Source organism: Mustela erminea, chromosome 9, assembly GCF_009829155.1.
Source record: "Mustela erminea isolate mMusErm1 chromosome 9, mMusErm1.Pri, whole genome shotgun sequence".
Classification (NCBI taxonomy): domain Eukaryota; kingdom Metazoa; phylum Chordata; class Mammalia; order Carnivora; family Mustelidae; genus Mustela; species Mustela erminea.
Window position 1 is genome coordinate 51,378,921 of NC_045622.1, and position 16,888 is coordinate 51,395,808.

Here is a 16,888-nt window from a genome sequence, read left to right on the forward strand (position 1 = left end):
CTGCCCTGACCTTCTGTGCTGACATCAGTCTCAGCAAAGTGGGCTCTTCCCCGTGGGAGCCTTGAGAATCGCTGTCACGATTTCCTCTTTATCTCTTCATGGCATCGTCAGCTGTTGATTAAAATATGAAGAGTTTATATCCACCTCAGTGATCAGCCGTCTTTCCCGTGCAGTTTGGAGAACATTAGGTCAAGTTTGAGGAGAAAGATCAGAGTGCCCCGGTGACACCATGGCCCTTGAGAATCAGTGGCAGCCCGTGGGTGAGAGAGCCTGCCACGTATCCCAGAGAGCAGAGTCATCTGCTTCTGGCCTCACGGCCCATGACATGTTAAGATAAGACCTCTGTCCCTGGAGCTCAGAGTCTGGTAGGAGAGACAGATGTACAAACAAAGTACGACCACTCCGGGTGAGCTCTGGGGGCTGGAGGAGCCCAGAAGAGGTGCTTTGAGCCCACACTGGGGGTGGAGATGGTGGTCAGAGAAGGCTTTCTAGAGAAGGTGACTCTAATCTGAGTTAACTGGGTAATGGGACAAAGAAAGGCATCTGTGCCTAAGAAAACAGCACGTTCAAAGCCGTGCGTGTGAGACAGGCAGTGAGCAGTTTCATGAACGGTTTATAATTAGCCTGTTAACCTTGGCACCCTTTTAAAGAGGAAGTGGAGAGCTGTGGGTGCTGTGCTGGAGTGGCAGGCTCAGGCCAGATGGCGAGGGGTCTTGTCCTACGGGCACTGGGGAGCCCCAGAAGCTTTATCGTGAGGGAGCGGTGAGATTGTTTTCTTATAGGAAGCTCACCCCTGCTGACGGATGGCAAATGCATTGGAGGCGGGAGAGCCTGTGGGCTGGGACACCAGTGTCAGCTGTGGCCTGGCCTCAGCATCCACTGATGAGACCTGACCCGGGGTAGTGACAGTGGGAGCGGTGAGGATCTGGTAGAAGAGGGAGGAGGCGGCGGTGATTCCCCAGGGTCTGGTTTGGTGGCCCACGGGGTTGTGGTGAGATCAGGAGCTGAGGAGAGCAGTAGAATTGGGGGCCAGTGAGCAGGGAGGCATGAGGTTTGGCTCGGTGTGCATTTCACCAGAGTGGCAGAGGCTTGGGGTGCAGGGACGAGGTAGAGGCAGGCTATTTAAGCTGCCACTTTTGTGACGGGGAGCTCACCTGGCAGGCAGCTCACTGCAGAGCTTGGCAGGAAGAAGGGTTTCCTTAATTGAGTGCTGGGGGCTCCAGGTAATTTCTGGACTTTGTCCTGATTCTTGGTGTTAAAGCCCCAAGGAATAGGTTTGCCCCTTCTTCCACCCTTTAGCTGTTTGGGGGCAATAGCAGTGTTGTACATGTCATCTTCTTTCCAGGAGATTCCCTGAAGGGGTAAGGGAAGCCACAAGGAATCAGGCTGTCACAGGCTGCAAAGAGCCTCAGGAGGTCACCTACAAGAAGAAGGAACCTCATTTTTCAGGCAGACAAATTGAGGTCCAGACACAGGAAGGGACTTTGTTAAAGGCACAGAGTGAGTTCCTGGCAAAGCTGGGGATGGTTCTTTAATCTAGGACTCTCTACAGCACCATGTAATCGTGTGTGATTTCCTGGCTATGCATTGTGTGGCTTGAGTGATGGAACTTGGACATCTAATCACCGGGCATTTCTGTGTTTCACCAGGACTCCTAGACATATGTTCTTTCTTGAAGCCCTTTCCCCTAACCCATCTCCTTTTTAGGCTAACAGCCTTGGTCCTTTGTCTATACCTGGAGGAACACAGTCCCTAAACCCTTCACTGCCCAAGGAAGCCAGGGAGAACATTACCCCCGGAGACCTCAGGGTAGGATCAGCCTCTGTAATGCAGGCGTGACACACAGTCCAGGCATCGCTCCTCAGGACCCAGTCCAGCTAATCAGCGCAGTGTGCCTGTAGCCTGCCTCGTTCCTACTGCTTTACTTCTGCGAATGCGACCGGCTACGCTTCCATGAGCTTCTTAACCTGCCTGGGCGCACTGCAGACTTCCACTGAACTCAGTTCCACCCCCACGTGAGGCACACACTCCGATCTTACTTGTCGAATATGGTTTCTTGTTGATTCGGGACTTGATCTAACAGTTTAAAGGTCAGACCGTTTTTGAAAAGGGTAAGAAGGGGACAGTGGGAGGAAGGAAAACTTACTTGACAGCGCGGAACGCTTTCCCAGAACAAATTCTGCCTGAGGTGGACACAGCTTTAAGTTGGGGGAAAGCCATGTACCCAGAAAAAAATCTCCCCCGTGGCTGCAGGTGGCCTTTTCCAGTTTTATAGGCAGGGACTTTGCTCCCTCTGGGTCTCTGGTATCAAGCACTGGGCCTGTGGAGAGTGACCTTTGCGAAAGGAATGGAAGCCGGAAGAGAGGGCAGGAGGAAGGAAGAGATATGTTCCTCTTTCTTCCATCTTCCTGCCTTCTTTGGTGCCTAATCACACAGCATAGTCCAATATACAGCCTGCTCTGCACATCCTTTGTATGTAGCTGCTCATCAACAAATGTCCTAGGTTCATCTGCCAAGGATCATACAGTCTTGATTTTAGAAATGGAGGAGACTCCCAGCCACCGCTGCCTCCTGTTTGTCGGCTGGGGAACCTGGAAGCCAGCCAGGTTAAGTGCCTTGCCCAAGGTCACATGGCCATTAGTGGCTGGGTGACAGTGGCTGACAGGGACAAGCCCAAGAATGAAGTCTGGGCCGATGCAGGTCGGGAGGCAGTCCGTCCAGGTGGCCCAGCCAAGGTGTTCATACACACGCTGAGGAAGATGGGTCCCAATGCTGGGGGCTTGGTTTGTCTGTAAATTGCCGTGACCCTGGGAACAGAGAGCAGTGCTGATCTCAGCTCTGTCTGGCAGGTGCTCTGACACTGCATAGGCAAAGGCAGCAGGATGCCCCTCACCCCGACTTGCACCCTACAAGAGCGTTCATTGCTGGATGAGGAATCCCATGCACATTGTAATGAAGCCTGGGGTTTCTGGTTCACTCCTGTGACAAATATTTGGCTTTAAAAGGCCAGAAGTTGGGGTGAGCACCCTAAGCATCCTGAAAGCTGCCCCTCTGGCTCCAGGGTCCCAGGGGAACCCCCAGCTCTCACAGGTGGCCTCTGGCCTCTCCCTCTGCTCCCCTTCACGTCTGTACCATCCTTGCTGCCCAAAGGAGCCTGTATCTCTCAGCCTGTGGGCCTCTGCTTGTGTCAGCCTCCCTGCCTAGAATGCCCTTCCTTCCTCCTTATACACTACCACCCTATCTCTACTTCTGTGCTCAGTTCAAGTTCTTGTTCCTCCTAGAAGCTTCCCCGACCACTCCACCTCCAAAGTGCTGTAGCCGTGAAGGAAGAGGTTACTGCTTCAGATGATGCCTTGCAGGGGATGGGGAGAGGGGATCCCCTCCACATCACTCCCCATCTTGCAGCACCCTGCTGTGCTAACCCTTAGCCACACCTAGTGGAAGCCAGGGGTGAGGGAGCCCAAGGGATGCAAGCCTTAGCAGTCAGCTCTCCTGTGCTGGAGAAGGGCAGAGAGTGAGCGCCGATGGGGTGGTAGTGGAGCAGGCAAACAAGAACATGGCCTCACGGTGGCTGTTTGCCTGTTCTCACTAACGAGGAAGGACTACACTAAGAGCTCACTGGACCTCACGCCCTCAGGATCACTGGGTCGCCCGTCTGTGCTGGGTTTCCCGGCCCCTCCTGCCAAATGCCCGCTGTGCTTCCTGTCCTTGTGACACCAGAAAACACTCCCTTTCCAGACACTCCCATTGCAATACGACTCCCCCCACCATGAGTCTTGTGCATGGGTTCTACACGGTCCCCTCATCACAGCCTCTCAATGCGGAGCATTTTTGTAGCCTGTGCTCACCCAGCGTTCTCCACAGCCACACTGTGACCTCCGAGTACCCTTTACTGCCCCTCATCAAGAAAACTGGAAGGGGAGTCCCAGAAAAGCTCAGGGAACCTGTGTGGCTCAGATGGTTAAGTGTCTGCCTTCCGCTCAGATCATGATCTCAGGGTCTTGGGATCAAGTCCCATGCAGAGCTCCCAGTGTAGCAGGGAGCCTGCTTCTCCCTCTGCCCCTGCTCGTGCTCCCTCTCTCTCTCAATAAAATCTTTTTTTTTTTTTTTAAGATTTTATTTATTTATTTGGCAGAGAGAGAGACACAGTGAGAGAACACAAACGGGGGGAGTGGGAGAAGGAGAAGCAGGCTTCCGGCTGAGCAGGGAGCCAGATGCAGGGCTCAGTCCCAGGACCAAGGGATCGTGACCTGAGCTGAAGGCAGACACTTAACAACTGAACCACCCAGGTGCCCCTCAGTAAAATCTTCCTTTTTTTTTTTTTAAGATTTTATTTATTTATCAGAGAGAGAGAGCACACGCATGCATGAGCAGGCAGAGTGGCAGACAGAGGCTGAGAGAGAAGCAGGCTCCCTGCCAAGCAGGGAGCCCAATGCCAGACTCGATCCCAGGACCCTGGAATCATGACCTGAGCCAAAGGCAACGGCTTAACCAACTGAGCCACCCAAGCCTCCCTCAATAATATCTTTTAATAATAATAACAGTGATAGTCGTCTCCACCTCTTACGCAGGATCCCACAGTTTGCAAGGTGCCTTCATACACATTTGACAGATGGAGCAGCTAGACTGCAGGCTAAAGAGATTGTCTGAGATTGTACAGCTCGAAGGAGGCAGCGTCGAGGCTGGAAGTCAGACCATCAGACCCTGGTTGCCGACTGTGGTGACAAAGAGCTTTCTGGCCTCTCTAAATTGGTCGTGGAGGCCAAGGTTCATTAGCTGAGCTCTCAGCCCTGCTACATCACCGTCCCGAGTTAGTGGTGCTCGATGGCATTTTAATGGGAGCCAAATAACTCTTCCTGTTGGCATTCGCAGGCAGCTGGAGATTTTGTGTTTTATGGTAATTAAATACCATCATCTTTCATATCTGACAATCTTTAAGGCCCAATGAACGACTGCAGTGCACGCCAGGTCACCGTGAACTCTAGAGCAAGGAGACCTCAGGGCGCCTGTCAGCAGTTTCATGGCGCTGACAATGGGCACCCAGCCTGGCACCCTTGCGTGGAGCCATGGCTGGCCTTAGATCGCAGGGCTGTTGACACATTAAAATTCTTTGCCTGAGCCAAAACCCTGGAAGTTTGTATCTTTTCTCATGAGTGTGCTCTTATAAAGAGAATAATGACCCACTCGGCTGGAGCCTCTCTAGCAGGCAGGCATCCTGCCGTCAGCCCCGGCCCGGCTTGCGGTCTGGCTCTACCTGGCTCACCCTCCACCTGGCCCCCAGAAATCTTCCTCAAACCCTAGTGATCACAGCACTCTCTTGCGTAAAGCCCACCGGGGACCCTCTCACCCTCCCGGGAAAGGCCAAGTTCTTTCAGGGGCACTGCAGACAACCGCCCCCGCCCCACACCCCAGGCCTGCGCCATCCTTCTCTCATGCTGCTGCCACCTCACCCAGCCATCCCACTGCTCATCCACGTGCATTGTGGGCCACAGGCTCTCTCTTAGGCTTCCAGACCCCTCCCACGTGCCCACTAGACACAGGCAGCAAGGTGTTTCTCTTGAAGCCACCCCAGCCCCAGCAGTCGGTCTGGCAGCTGCCTCCATGCTCCCCGGAGCTCCAGCAGGGCTCTAGCGAAGGCTAATGGGGATCTTTGGAGCCCCCGTTTGTGGGGGGCTCGCTGTGTGACAGGCATCGACGTCAGCGCTTCACCTGAGTCCCCTCACTTCCTATGTACACAGCAGGGGGTTAACGGTGTGGGTCCAGGAACCAGTCAGCTCTGGTTTCGAATTTCGGCTCCATCACTCAGCGGTGGTGTAATCTCAGGCAAACGGCTTACCACGCGGGTGCCTCAGTTTCCTCCTCTACAGCATGGGGAATGATACTAGTACCTTTGTTGTAGGGGCATCTTACGGATTAAATAATTCGAACGCTGAGACCCAGTCATACAGTAAGTACTCAGTAAATGTTAACGACTGCAGTTCCATCATCATTGCCATTTTGGTAGTCTCCGAGTGTCTTCTTTTTTACTGGCCTGAGAGCAGCTCAAAGTCAGGCACCATCTTTGTTTCAGCTCTGGATCGCCACGTTTCCCGTCTACAGTAGCCCTTCTTCCTCTTCTTCTTCCTTTTATTACTGTTACTATTATATATTCATTTTACCCATGAGGAATTAGGGGCTCTGAGAAGTTAAGGGAGTTGCATTAAATCATGTGGCTGGTCAGAGCCAGAGCCAGGGTGGAGCCTGGGTCTGGGAGACCGCTGAGCTCTGCTCTTACCCGTCAGCATGCCTCCGGACATGGGCCGTTTGGCCAAGCCTGGGACTCATCCTCATCTTAAAACTCCTCCGGTCTCTGCACACAACAGAGGGCTGCTTAGTGTTGCTGATGGACTGAACAACCTCAAGAGCCTTCTCCCTAGCGTGCGCCTGAACCCAGGTCAGAGCAGCACCTTGGTTTGCTCTGACATGCTTCTCTGATGCTAGGAAGGACCCTTTGAAGACGTGACGCCCCCATGTGTCTGATTTTGGGTCGGGCTGCAGTCACTTTCCTCACTTCTGATCTGCATGTCAAAGGCGCCCTCCTGAGACCAGGGCTCCCGGAAGTCAGTGGGCCATCCGGCGGGGGACTGGGCTGCAATAAAAGAGCAGTGCATTTGTGTTAGATGTTTTCTTGCTCTTTTTCTTTCAAGGTTCTTTGCCTTGGAACCCCTGTTGCAAATGCTGTAGAGTGATTATCATGGGGATGATTCAGCACTTTGCAGTTCATTCATTCAGCATGCCTTTATCATAACTGTGGAATTAATAGTTACCAGTGCTTAGCATTGCTGTATTCCAGGTGCTGTGCTAATGAACACCCTACATCCATGATCTCATTTATTTCTCATAACAGCCCCAGAAGGGAGGTAGCATCTCCAGTTGTGGTAAGAAAACTGAAGCTTCAGAGAGGTCAAGTAACTTGATCAAAGTGACACCGCTTATAAGTGACAAAGCCAAAACTTGAACCCAGGGCTGCCTGACATCAAAGCCTGGCCTCATTCTATTACCGACTGCTGGGAAAAGCATTCTGAAGCAGGCTTCTGATGATCTCGGTTCAGGGAGATGCTCCTGGAGGCTTCAGTGTTCACGCTTTTTGCGCATATAAAATGGAAAAAAAAAATGTCTGAGGTGTTGGAGGGAAGGAGCAACTGCAGATATATCTGAGAACTTGTAGGAAGCAAAACTTCTTGCTGGAAAACCAGGCTTGCAAACCTCAGATAAGCAAGTGGCCTTTACTAAGAGCAGTGTGCAGCAGAACAGTAAAAATGACTCATATCTGGGCTCGATTCAGAGATATACTTGGAGGCTCTATCTGTGAAAAGAGGGTGTAAATTGGAATTTACAGCACAGTTTTGCAAATGTACCGATGCCTCTACTCACAGGTAGCAAGAGAGAAGCCATTGCTCGTGCCGGCAGGAAGTGCACCCAGTTAATCTGCTCTTGTCTCCCCCACATTCTCTAAAGATTGATGAGGGATACAGAGATGCATGGCACGTGGTCTCTTCCTTTAGGGAGCAGTGGAAGCCCAAGTACTTGGCACTTCAGCAAGAGCTCTAGCTTTTCATCTGCCAGAGAGTGGCAATGGAGGAATGTGTACCCCCTTTCACTGACCAAGGGCCAGGGAGGTGAAGTGAGTTACCAGACGCCACACAGCCAGTTTGTAGGGACCAGTGGAATGTTGGGCCTCTCTTGGGCCATCTGTATGCCATTCACCACTACGTTCCTGACACCTGGGTTACCAGGACTGGCAGGAAATGCTGAATGAATGAACTAGTTCTGAGTTTCCCTCTCAAATAGGAGTCCATATTGGAGAGGGGGAAGGGAAAAAAGAAGGACCCTCTATGTCTGTCCCCTAGCCTCGCTTTCAGCCTTCGGGGCAGAGGGGACTCCATTCAGACCAGAGGAGACAATGGCTCTTAGGAAGATCATGTCTCTTTTTTGGGGTTGTGAGTCCCAAAACATGGAGTTTTTCCTATGGGAACCTGGGAAATCTCGAAGTCCCCTTTCTTGGCATTCTCAGCATGGAAGGGATGAGGGAAGGGGGGAAAACAAAGGGCCCAGCTGAAGTACCCAGGTGAGTCAGTAAAGGACTGCATAGTCCCAAGCTCTAGAGAGTCTGGGTTGATCTGCCATGATTTGTTGTATACAAATGTCCTCCACACTAGGTTTGTTCTCTTGGATAGACTGTCCAAGCCTTTCACAAGAGCCATTTACTCAATAAACCTACATTGAGTACGTGGTCAGTTGTAGGACCCATGATCGCCAGCACAGAGGGAATAGGGATTTTTATACCCACCAGAAGAGGCAAGATGGGGATATAAGTATGCCAGCTGTGAGGGAGAAGGAAAAGATGAGTGGTCCAGGTTACCTACCGCTAGCACTCAATGGAGGGAAAAAGAACTTTGGGGAGGGTAGATCAAGGAAGGCTTTCTGGAGGGGGTGCTACCTGAGCTGAGCTTCAGAAAATAGAGGATTCGGACCAGGACATTTCTTATCTTCATAGGAGAATTTCCTTTTAGAAGTTAGTTTTTTAGATATAGGGCTAGTGGCCTTCACATTAAAATCTCATTATTTCAGTACCTTCGGCAGTGATATTCTAAAGATTTTACCAAGCCAGAGCCTGGCATCCTCACTTAGTCCCAAAGCAGAGGTCTGTAGGCTTGGAGGCCAGCCTGTCCTGACCCTGACCTCAGATGCTTGCTGTCGCACTCGGGAGGGGGGTAGGTCCTGCCTTTGGCCATGGACTGAGACAATTCAACTGGTGTCCATGTTTTGTACAAAGGCATCATGGTTTGGTGTCCAGAATTCAGGCTTTGGATTAGTAAGGACCACTTCCTAGTCCTGCAGACCTCAGTATCCTTATCTATAAAGTAGGACTGATAATAATGCTGCTTTCTGGAGGTTGTGGTGAGCATTCGAACAGTTAAGGCTGTGAAAGGACACTTAGTACAATGCTCGAGCCCCAACTATCAATATCAGTTGGGTAAACATGCCACGGAGAGGTTGACTCCTGGTGGGGGGCGTGGAGTGAGGGCTAGGTCACCCCTCTCTGCTGGCCTGCTGATAAGCATTGGACAATAGTGGTCCGGTCCCTCTCACTGCTTCGGTGCCCTGGCCGGCAGCCAGCAGCCTGAAAGGCCAAGGGTAGGAGGGACACTCAGCCAGCCCAGGAGGCTGCTTCTGCTGCTGGCTTCTGTCCCAGGCTCCAAATGTCTCCATTAAAGTGCTGCCTGAGGACAGCTGGACAAAACAAATGACCCTGCTATTCTCGCCTTCTCCCTGGTCCAAGGCTGACTGCTCTCTGCCTGTTTTGGCTCCCCTGCTCTCTTTTCTCCCCTCCCATTAAGGTTCACCCCTGCTGGCACTGCAGGCCTCATCTTCAGAAGGTACCATTCTCATTCCTGGGGACCGTCCTCATTGGAAATGAGGTTCTAGCCCCTGCATCACTGCAGCAGTCCTCTTGGCCTCTGGGAGAAAGGCATGGTGGGAGGGCAGGGGTGGGGGAGGAAGGTGATGAGAGATAGGACTGGGAAGACAGGTGTGGGTCAAATTTTGAAGGGTTTGTTGGACCCTGTGTGGGCTGTATCCTCAAATCTGTTTTTCATCTCTAAATCTCATCATAATAATACCTATTGTTCCAAGTAGCTGAAGGGAGTAAATAAAAGATTTATCTTAACTCCCTTGTCTGTAAAGTCGGGAGAAAAACAGTATCTGCTCTGCACTTGGTCCATGAGGATCAGCTCAGTTTAAACATGTAGAGAGCTCAGAATGGTGCAGGGCACACAGTAAGTTCTCAATAAATGTTAATGGTAGTTTTTAATAACCCCCAGGTGGTTTTAAAAATTTTTTTTAATTTTTTTTTTTAAGATTTTATTTATTTATTTGACAGAGAGAAATCACAAGTAAGCAGAGAGGCAGGCAGAGAGAGGAGGAAGCAGGCTCCCTGCGGAGCAGAGAGCCTGATTCCCGGCTCGATCCCAGGACCCTAGGATCATGACTTGAGCCGAAGGCAGAGGCTTTAACCCACTGAGCCACCCAGGTGCCCCACCCCAGGTGGTTTTTAATTGTGCTCACTCCCTTGACTCAAAGTTCACCTCCTCCCCTCTCCCCAGGCCATCAGTGACCTCTTACCCACCGCCATCGCCCCCACACACCCTGGCCATAGGCCCCTTTCCGGCTTTATGTGTTCTCTGATTTATCACCACCTCCGTTAACGATATATTTCACTTACCTTGTTTGTTTCATTTACTATGTACCATTATATAGAGTTAGCGTTTCTCAATTGTTAGCGTCCATTGGAACCACCCGGAGTTTGTGAAAGGAGCTCGGTGGGGCCCACCCAGCTGTTCACGATTCAGTAAGCCTGGGGCAGGGCCCGAGAAGTCTCACTTCTAACAAATTCCCAGGTGGTGTCAGAGCTGCTGGTCCCGGACCACGCTTTGAAAAACGCTGTCCTAGACGTATCAAAGAAATAGTGCGAAGACGGCAGAGGCTAGTTGTTTTATCTTGTTTATTGTGTCTCTCTTTTCCAATGTAAGTTTCGCGGGGGATGGGGATTGTGTCCGTTTTGTCTGTTCATGTGTCCCTAGCACCGAAAATAGTAGGAGCTCAGTAAGGGTCCGTCGAGAAGCCCACCATCTCCCGACCTCATGGACACGCACTGCCCGCCGCGCCCGTTGCTGCTTGCTGCTCCCGCGTGACCCCGGGGCCCGGCCGTGGCCGTGGCCCGGGCTCTGCGCCCTGCTGACCGCGCGTGTTTGTGCCTAGATCACCCTGGCGGCCTGCAGAACCACCCTCGGCTCCGGACGCCGCCGCCGCCGCTCTCGCACGCCCACACCCCCAACCAGCACCACGCGGCCTCCATCAACTCCCTGAACCGGGGCAACTTCACTCCGAGGAGCAACCCCAGCCCGGCGCCCACGGACCCCTCGCTCTCGGGAGAGCCCCCCGCCGGCGGCGTCCAGGAGCCGGCCCACGCCCAGGACAACTGGCTGCTCAACAGCAACATCCCCCTGGAGACCAGGTGCGGGGCTGGGGGGCTGATGGGGCGAGCCACAGGGGCCGCAGGGCCCTTGGTTGGGGGGGGAGAGAGGGTCCCCCACCTCCCTGGCCTGGGTGGCTGGGGGCGGGGCGCTGCTCAGAGAGGCGGCTCTCTGGCTGGCTGGGAGAAGGGGGGAGGGCGGCGGGGGAGGGGCGTGGGGCAGGAAGAGCGGGCGCTTGGGAATTCAACAGCCCTGAGGTCTACGCTGGCCTGAGGAAGGTATGAGCAATCTGAGCCCTTTCCTGGTCTGTGCCGTGGGGGCGCTGCTCGCTGGAGGGGCTGTTGTAAACGTGGTTGGGAGCTGAGTGTGTCAAGGTGGCAGACAGCAGGCCCTTGGTCAGTGTTTGATGGTGGTCCACACCTCTGCCTTTCCCTACTGTGGTCTGGTCACCCAGTGCCTGGCCTGGGGCCTGCCTGGCCTGTGGTGGGCGCTCCAGGAATGCTTCCTCTCCTGTCCACTCCTCCCCTCTCCTCCCATGGACTTACCCCTTTACACCCCAAACCCTGTAATTCCTAATACCGACACATCATCAACTGACTTTGGGTTACAAGAGCTTTCCTACTTGAGATATAATGTCATTCTCATCGCTTCACGAAGAAGCCGGTATTGTGATTTGTGATCCTATTTGGGAGTTTCAGAGGCCGAGAATCAGAGAGGGTCAGTGACTAGCTCAGTTTATATGGACAGTGGATGTGTAGCTAGGATGTGAACCCAGGTCGGGAGACTCGTGGGCAGCGTTATTTCCTACACCACAACCACCTTCTCCAGGTCTCCCCGGCCGGGCCCCTCCGCCTCTGCCTTCTTCCAGCCTCACAGAGTGCTTCCGTCATGGGTTATCGTCAGGGTCAGCTCCGTTGCTGTCCTTCTTCCCTCTGGTGAGCCACTGTTTTTCCAAATGGAAATGAGTTGTTTTCTTTGTAAGTAGTTAGAAAGGCGTATGCACTCATTAGAGAAAATGCAAAAAGCTATAAGGACAACAAGCAGATTCGCCCATAATCCCACGACTCTGAGAGGAGCACTGCTGTCTGGGGGGGACAGAGCATTTCCCTACGTTCTCCAAAGCTGAAGTGCCCTGGACTGGCGGGATTCGAACCTCCTCCGCTTCTACCCTGCCTCTCAAAATAGTGGGGAAACCTAAATTTTATTCTCTCAAACCCCTCTTCTTGATCCGTGGGGAGGACAGACACCATCCCACATTCAAAGATGAGCAATCAGTGTATACGTGGAAAGTGTGCCCATCTGACTGTACCTGGCACGTCGCTGTGATAGTTGCACATCGAGTGGGTGGGATCCAGTGGGGAAAGAGTGTCAACATCCTTTTGTGCCGTCTTCCATTTTACTCCTGCAGAGTCGTTTTTCCAGAAGCAGAATTTCTCAGAGATACATACAGTCCAGCTTGCCTCCACCCCCAGTCTCTTAATTCATATTGTTTCTGTTGACATCCTTTAAAATCAGGCGCGAGTTGTCCTCCTGTGCCTCCTTCGCTGTCCTCCGTGAGGGAGTTGCATACCTGTGTGTCGTACCCCCCACCCCCCCAGGCAGCTTAATCAGGGCTCCGTTATTTCCAGGGCACTTACTGAATGACTGCATGAGGCTGAGAGAAGCCAGCCGATAATCGATGGCTCTGAGTCTCTGCACGGAGCCCAGTAGCCCCTGCCTCTGCTCGGATGTTCATTTTTCTCACTTAGGAGCAAAGTAGATGGTTCTCTGGGTTTTTCAAGGGAGAGGAAGATAGAGGCTGAGCAGCAGGGGCGTTTTTCCTGATGGCTAGTGTGAGGTGCTGGGGTGGTCCCAGCCGACCTCTCTTGCTTCACCAGCCAGCCAACACCTGCCTTTCTGACCTTTTGTCCTCACACTTCCATTGCACAGGCCACAGGGAACTTTTGTTTCCTTTGCCCTTACACTTTATCACCCAGGTAATAATCGTTCTACAAAACACTTAGGAAAAAAGAAAAGAAAATCACGTATGTGTACCGCCAAATGGGAACCATTGTTAACATGCTGGCATATATATATGTGCTCATCTGTACTGTTGTATATAAGTCTGTATAGATATAATTATATACATACTTAATGTTCCATATGTGTATGTCTATAGGCGTATATGTCTATGTGTATCTATCAGCCTTCCCCCAAGTGCCCATTCCTTTCATGCTCCTGTGCCTTTGCACGTGCTCTCCTACAGCTCTCTGCCAGAGCTGCCCTCCCCCTCACTTCTGGCTCTTGCAAAGTCTGACCTGTTCTTAGAGACCCAGATGAAATGTTGGAGGTGGGCCTTCTCTATGACCCTAGAGTTCTTTGTACCTAAAGATGGTTTAAAACTGGGAGAGGTGCCTGGCACAATGGATGACACAATCAGAATTCTAGACCTTAACTCTGACCTTTACTGGTTGATGGCACAGACCCACCAAGGTTTAAGAGAGAGCAGTGTCACATCATGATGGCAGATGGAATCACAGGACATTTTGACCAGCGTGGTAAGGTAAGGAAGAGAACAGACTTTAGGGTCAGGGGACCTGGATTTTTGTCTTGGCTTTAGCACTTACTGGCCGAGCAAGTCCGTTTACAGCCCTGAACCTTGATTTCCCTATGTAATGTGGGATAAGAATTCATGCCTCTCAGACTGGGAGGAAGTGAATGAAATATCAGGTAAGAAACATAAAGCATAGTGCCTGGCATGAAAAAACATACTATAAAAATGATTTCCCATTTTTTTTCATACATATCCGCTTCTCATATCAACCCTGTGAAGAAAAAAGTCACGAAAAGTATTTACTGAGCTCCTGCTCACCGGAGGGGTTGAGAGGAAATAGTAGGTTGTATCTTCACTCTGGAGAAAGAAGTTTGGCCCTGATGTTCTGAGGACACAAATGATGATCCTTTCGCTGAAGCCAGTTGTCATACCACAGGTTTTGGGGGAGACCCACCCTGTGCTCCAGCCCCCACCCCATTGCTCATTGGCTGTGGACCTAGACCTGGCACTTCTTCCTCTCTGAAAAGGAGAAAATACCCATAACTCCGTGTTCTGATTATCTGTTCTGCATAACAAATGCCTGTCGAACTTGGTAGCTTAAAAAAACCCACCAGTTGATTTTACTTAAAAGCATGAGGCAGGAGCTCCAGAAGAGCCAGCTGAGCCCTTCTCCCTGTAGGGTCGGGAAGTCAGTCAGCGGTGTCAGCTGGTGGCTCCTCAGGTGGCGTCACTCACGTGCTGGAGCCTTGCAGAAGACGGCTGGGTGGCTGGGCTCCGTGACCCCTCACCCTCTACTGTGATCTCAAGGCCTCTTCACCCAGTCTTCCCAGTGGGGTGTGGACTTCCTACTTCGCAGCTTGGAGGTCTGTGGCCCTGAGAGAGAAGCCCCTGATCTACTCAAGGGCTTGGCCTGGAATGGCATAGTGTTTCTTCTGCCCCCGTTCTGTTAGCCGAAGCAGTCCTAGGTCAACCAGCTCTGAGGAGAGGGACACCAGGCTCGCTTCTCAAAGGGAGAAACGCCCAAGGATTTTCAGCTGCTTCTAACCCACTCTCGTGCCTCCTGAGGCTCTTGTAGCGATTATATACCATCCTGTCTGAAAATGTCTTGGCACACAGTAAATGCTCAAGTGCTTACCATGTCGTGCTTGTCCTTCAGCAAATACTGAGTGCCTACTGTGTGCCCAGCAGGCAGTACATGTAAGAGGACAGACTCTTGTGTTGGAACAGATGCCATGATGGAGGTACACGCCATGAAGCGGTTTTGGTTGTTTCTGGATCTTCAGCAGGCAACCCAGCTTGCCACATGATGGGTGCTGGAAAAATACTACCTCGGGCTAAAAGAATGAATGACAGAACAAATGAATGAAAAGCTATGAGTAACGTGAGTGGGCCAAAGGGATGACTTCCTACTGGCCTGGGGCTATGGACTGACAGCAAGCAGGAGTTCCCAGGTGGAGCTGGGAGGACGGGCATGAGAGCAGCACAGCCTCAGCAAAGGCCAAGAAGCCCAAGAGAGCAGGGCCAAGTTGAGGAGGTTGTCGTCAACAGCTATTGTCAAGCCCCATGAGGATGGGGACCGCCCCCCCCCATGCCAGAGAGACAGTCACAGGCTCTTCTCTAATTATCAAACTCAGTCCGTGTAGAGAGTCAAAAATGAATAGCTGAGCAAATAGCATAACAGCTGGCAGAATAACCAGGAGGGGGTAGATTTCATGCTGGGAGAAAAGAACGGCAGGCAGAAGGACAAGTGAGAGGGAGGACTTGTTCAACCCGCTGCTCCTGGCCCTCTCCGCGGGTAACTGAGTCCCCTGGGGGAGACCAGGCCTCCCTGTGCTTCCTACAGGTGGGCTTCCATGTTGCTCTGAGGCCTGCAGGTGCATCTATGGTCCATTTTGGTGGGATCTGTGTGTTCAGGGTCCACTAAACCCTGGTCTACTTCTTCACACTCTGCAGAATCAAATGCTTAATTGATTTCATAGGGATTGTCTGATTAATAACCTGTCAACCTCCTGTCAGATGAAGGGGAAGCCAGGGCACAAGGCTGCCAGACCCCTGCTCTAGCTCATCAGATCCCAAGCCTGGTTTGGGAGCCTGAGGCCAGTTTTGTGGTCATGCTCAATTTGGGGAATAGCCCTGCCCACCCATCAGGGATGGGAGGCCATCCTGGTAGTCTCCACCCAAGCTTGGTGTAGTTTGCAGAATAGCACACAGTACCTTCTAGTGGACCAGGCCAACTCCTGAGCATTGCAGGAAACTGGGATGGACGGCTGTCGCCGTCATCTGGTGATTCAGTCACAGGCATGCGGAAGACACAGTCACTGTCCTATGAGAAGCTCATGGTTTTGTAAGGAAGGCAGACCCTTCCTTACAAAGTGATGGAATGAATGAGCGAAGGTGGCACTCTGGGTAATGCTGTGACTTGCAGGGTGGAGGCAGGGCACTCTGAGCAGAGAGGAGCTGTGGCTCCCTGTGCACGGGAACATCAGGGGACAATCACAACGAGCTCGCCGTAGAGCTCTTACTGGGGCTCCTTAGAGGGAAGCTCATCCAAGACTGAGCACCCAGGGTTTTTTATTGGGGGCTGGTCACATAGGCACCTCCTGCCTGGCAAAGGCCCAAATTCCAAACTCACAGAAGGAAAGCAGGTGTTCAGCATAAACCATATTGTTTGTACACACAGTTAGACCATGAGTCAACTGCTCATCAGTTAATGGTGCTTCCTTCCTGAAAACCTCTGTTCCCAGACCCAGCCAAGGGCCAACTTTTAACAAGCAGGCCCTTCAGAGGATAACAGGACTGCTGTGGTAACTGTTCTGCACAGGTAGGAACATTCTCATCATCCCCACTTTAGAGATGAATCCGAAGACAGGAAACGGAAGTAACTTGCCTTGGGAACCACAGAAAGTAAGTGTCATACTCAGGCCAGCTGTCTCCAGAGCCCATGGACTCCCCAGCATTACCTTCCTGATTATTGAGACAGGCATTGGTAGAAACTTGCAGGACAGGAAGGAGTTCTGGGATGAGGGGCAGCTGTGCAAGGCATGGAGCCAAGAAAGCTTAGTGTCTTGGAGAGATGACGCAGAGCTGGGGGACGTGGGAAGTCAGGGGGCCTCACGGAGATGCTTGTAGATGAGGGTCAGCAGTGGAGGGCCTAGAGTTCTAGAAAGATGAGGTTGTCCTTCTCCCTGTGGGCATGGGGCCCGAGGGGGACAGAATGAAGGGCCAGAAGTTCACATCTTTTGAATAGGAGAGTAACATTATAGGATTGACCTTTTATAAGGATCACTATGACCTGGAAGACCTGGTTCATTTTTTTGTTTGTTTGGTTGTTTCTTTGTTC

At 52.0% G+C, this 16,888-nt stretch overlaps 1 protein-coding gene across 7 annotated transcripts in view; it reads left to right on the forward strand.

Moving 5' to 3' along the window:
* Positions 1-16,888, forward strand: part of TENM4 (teneurin transmembrane protein 4) — a 720,251-nt gene that overhangs the window by 483,367 nt on the left and 219,996 nt on the right. For all 7 annotated transcript variants that reach the window (XM_032357369.1, XM_032357368.1, XM_032357365.1 and 4 more), the window contains one exon: positions 10,801-11,056. In XM_032357369.1, coding sequence (XP_032213260.1) covers positions 10,801-11,056 — 256 coding nt within the window. The remainder of the gene's footprint in view (positions 1-10,800; positions 11,057-16,888) is intronic.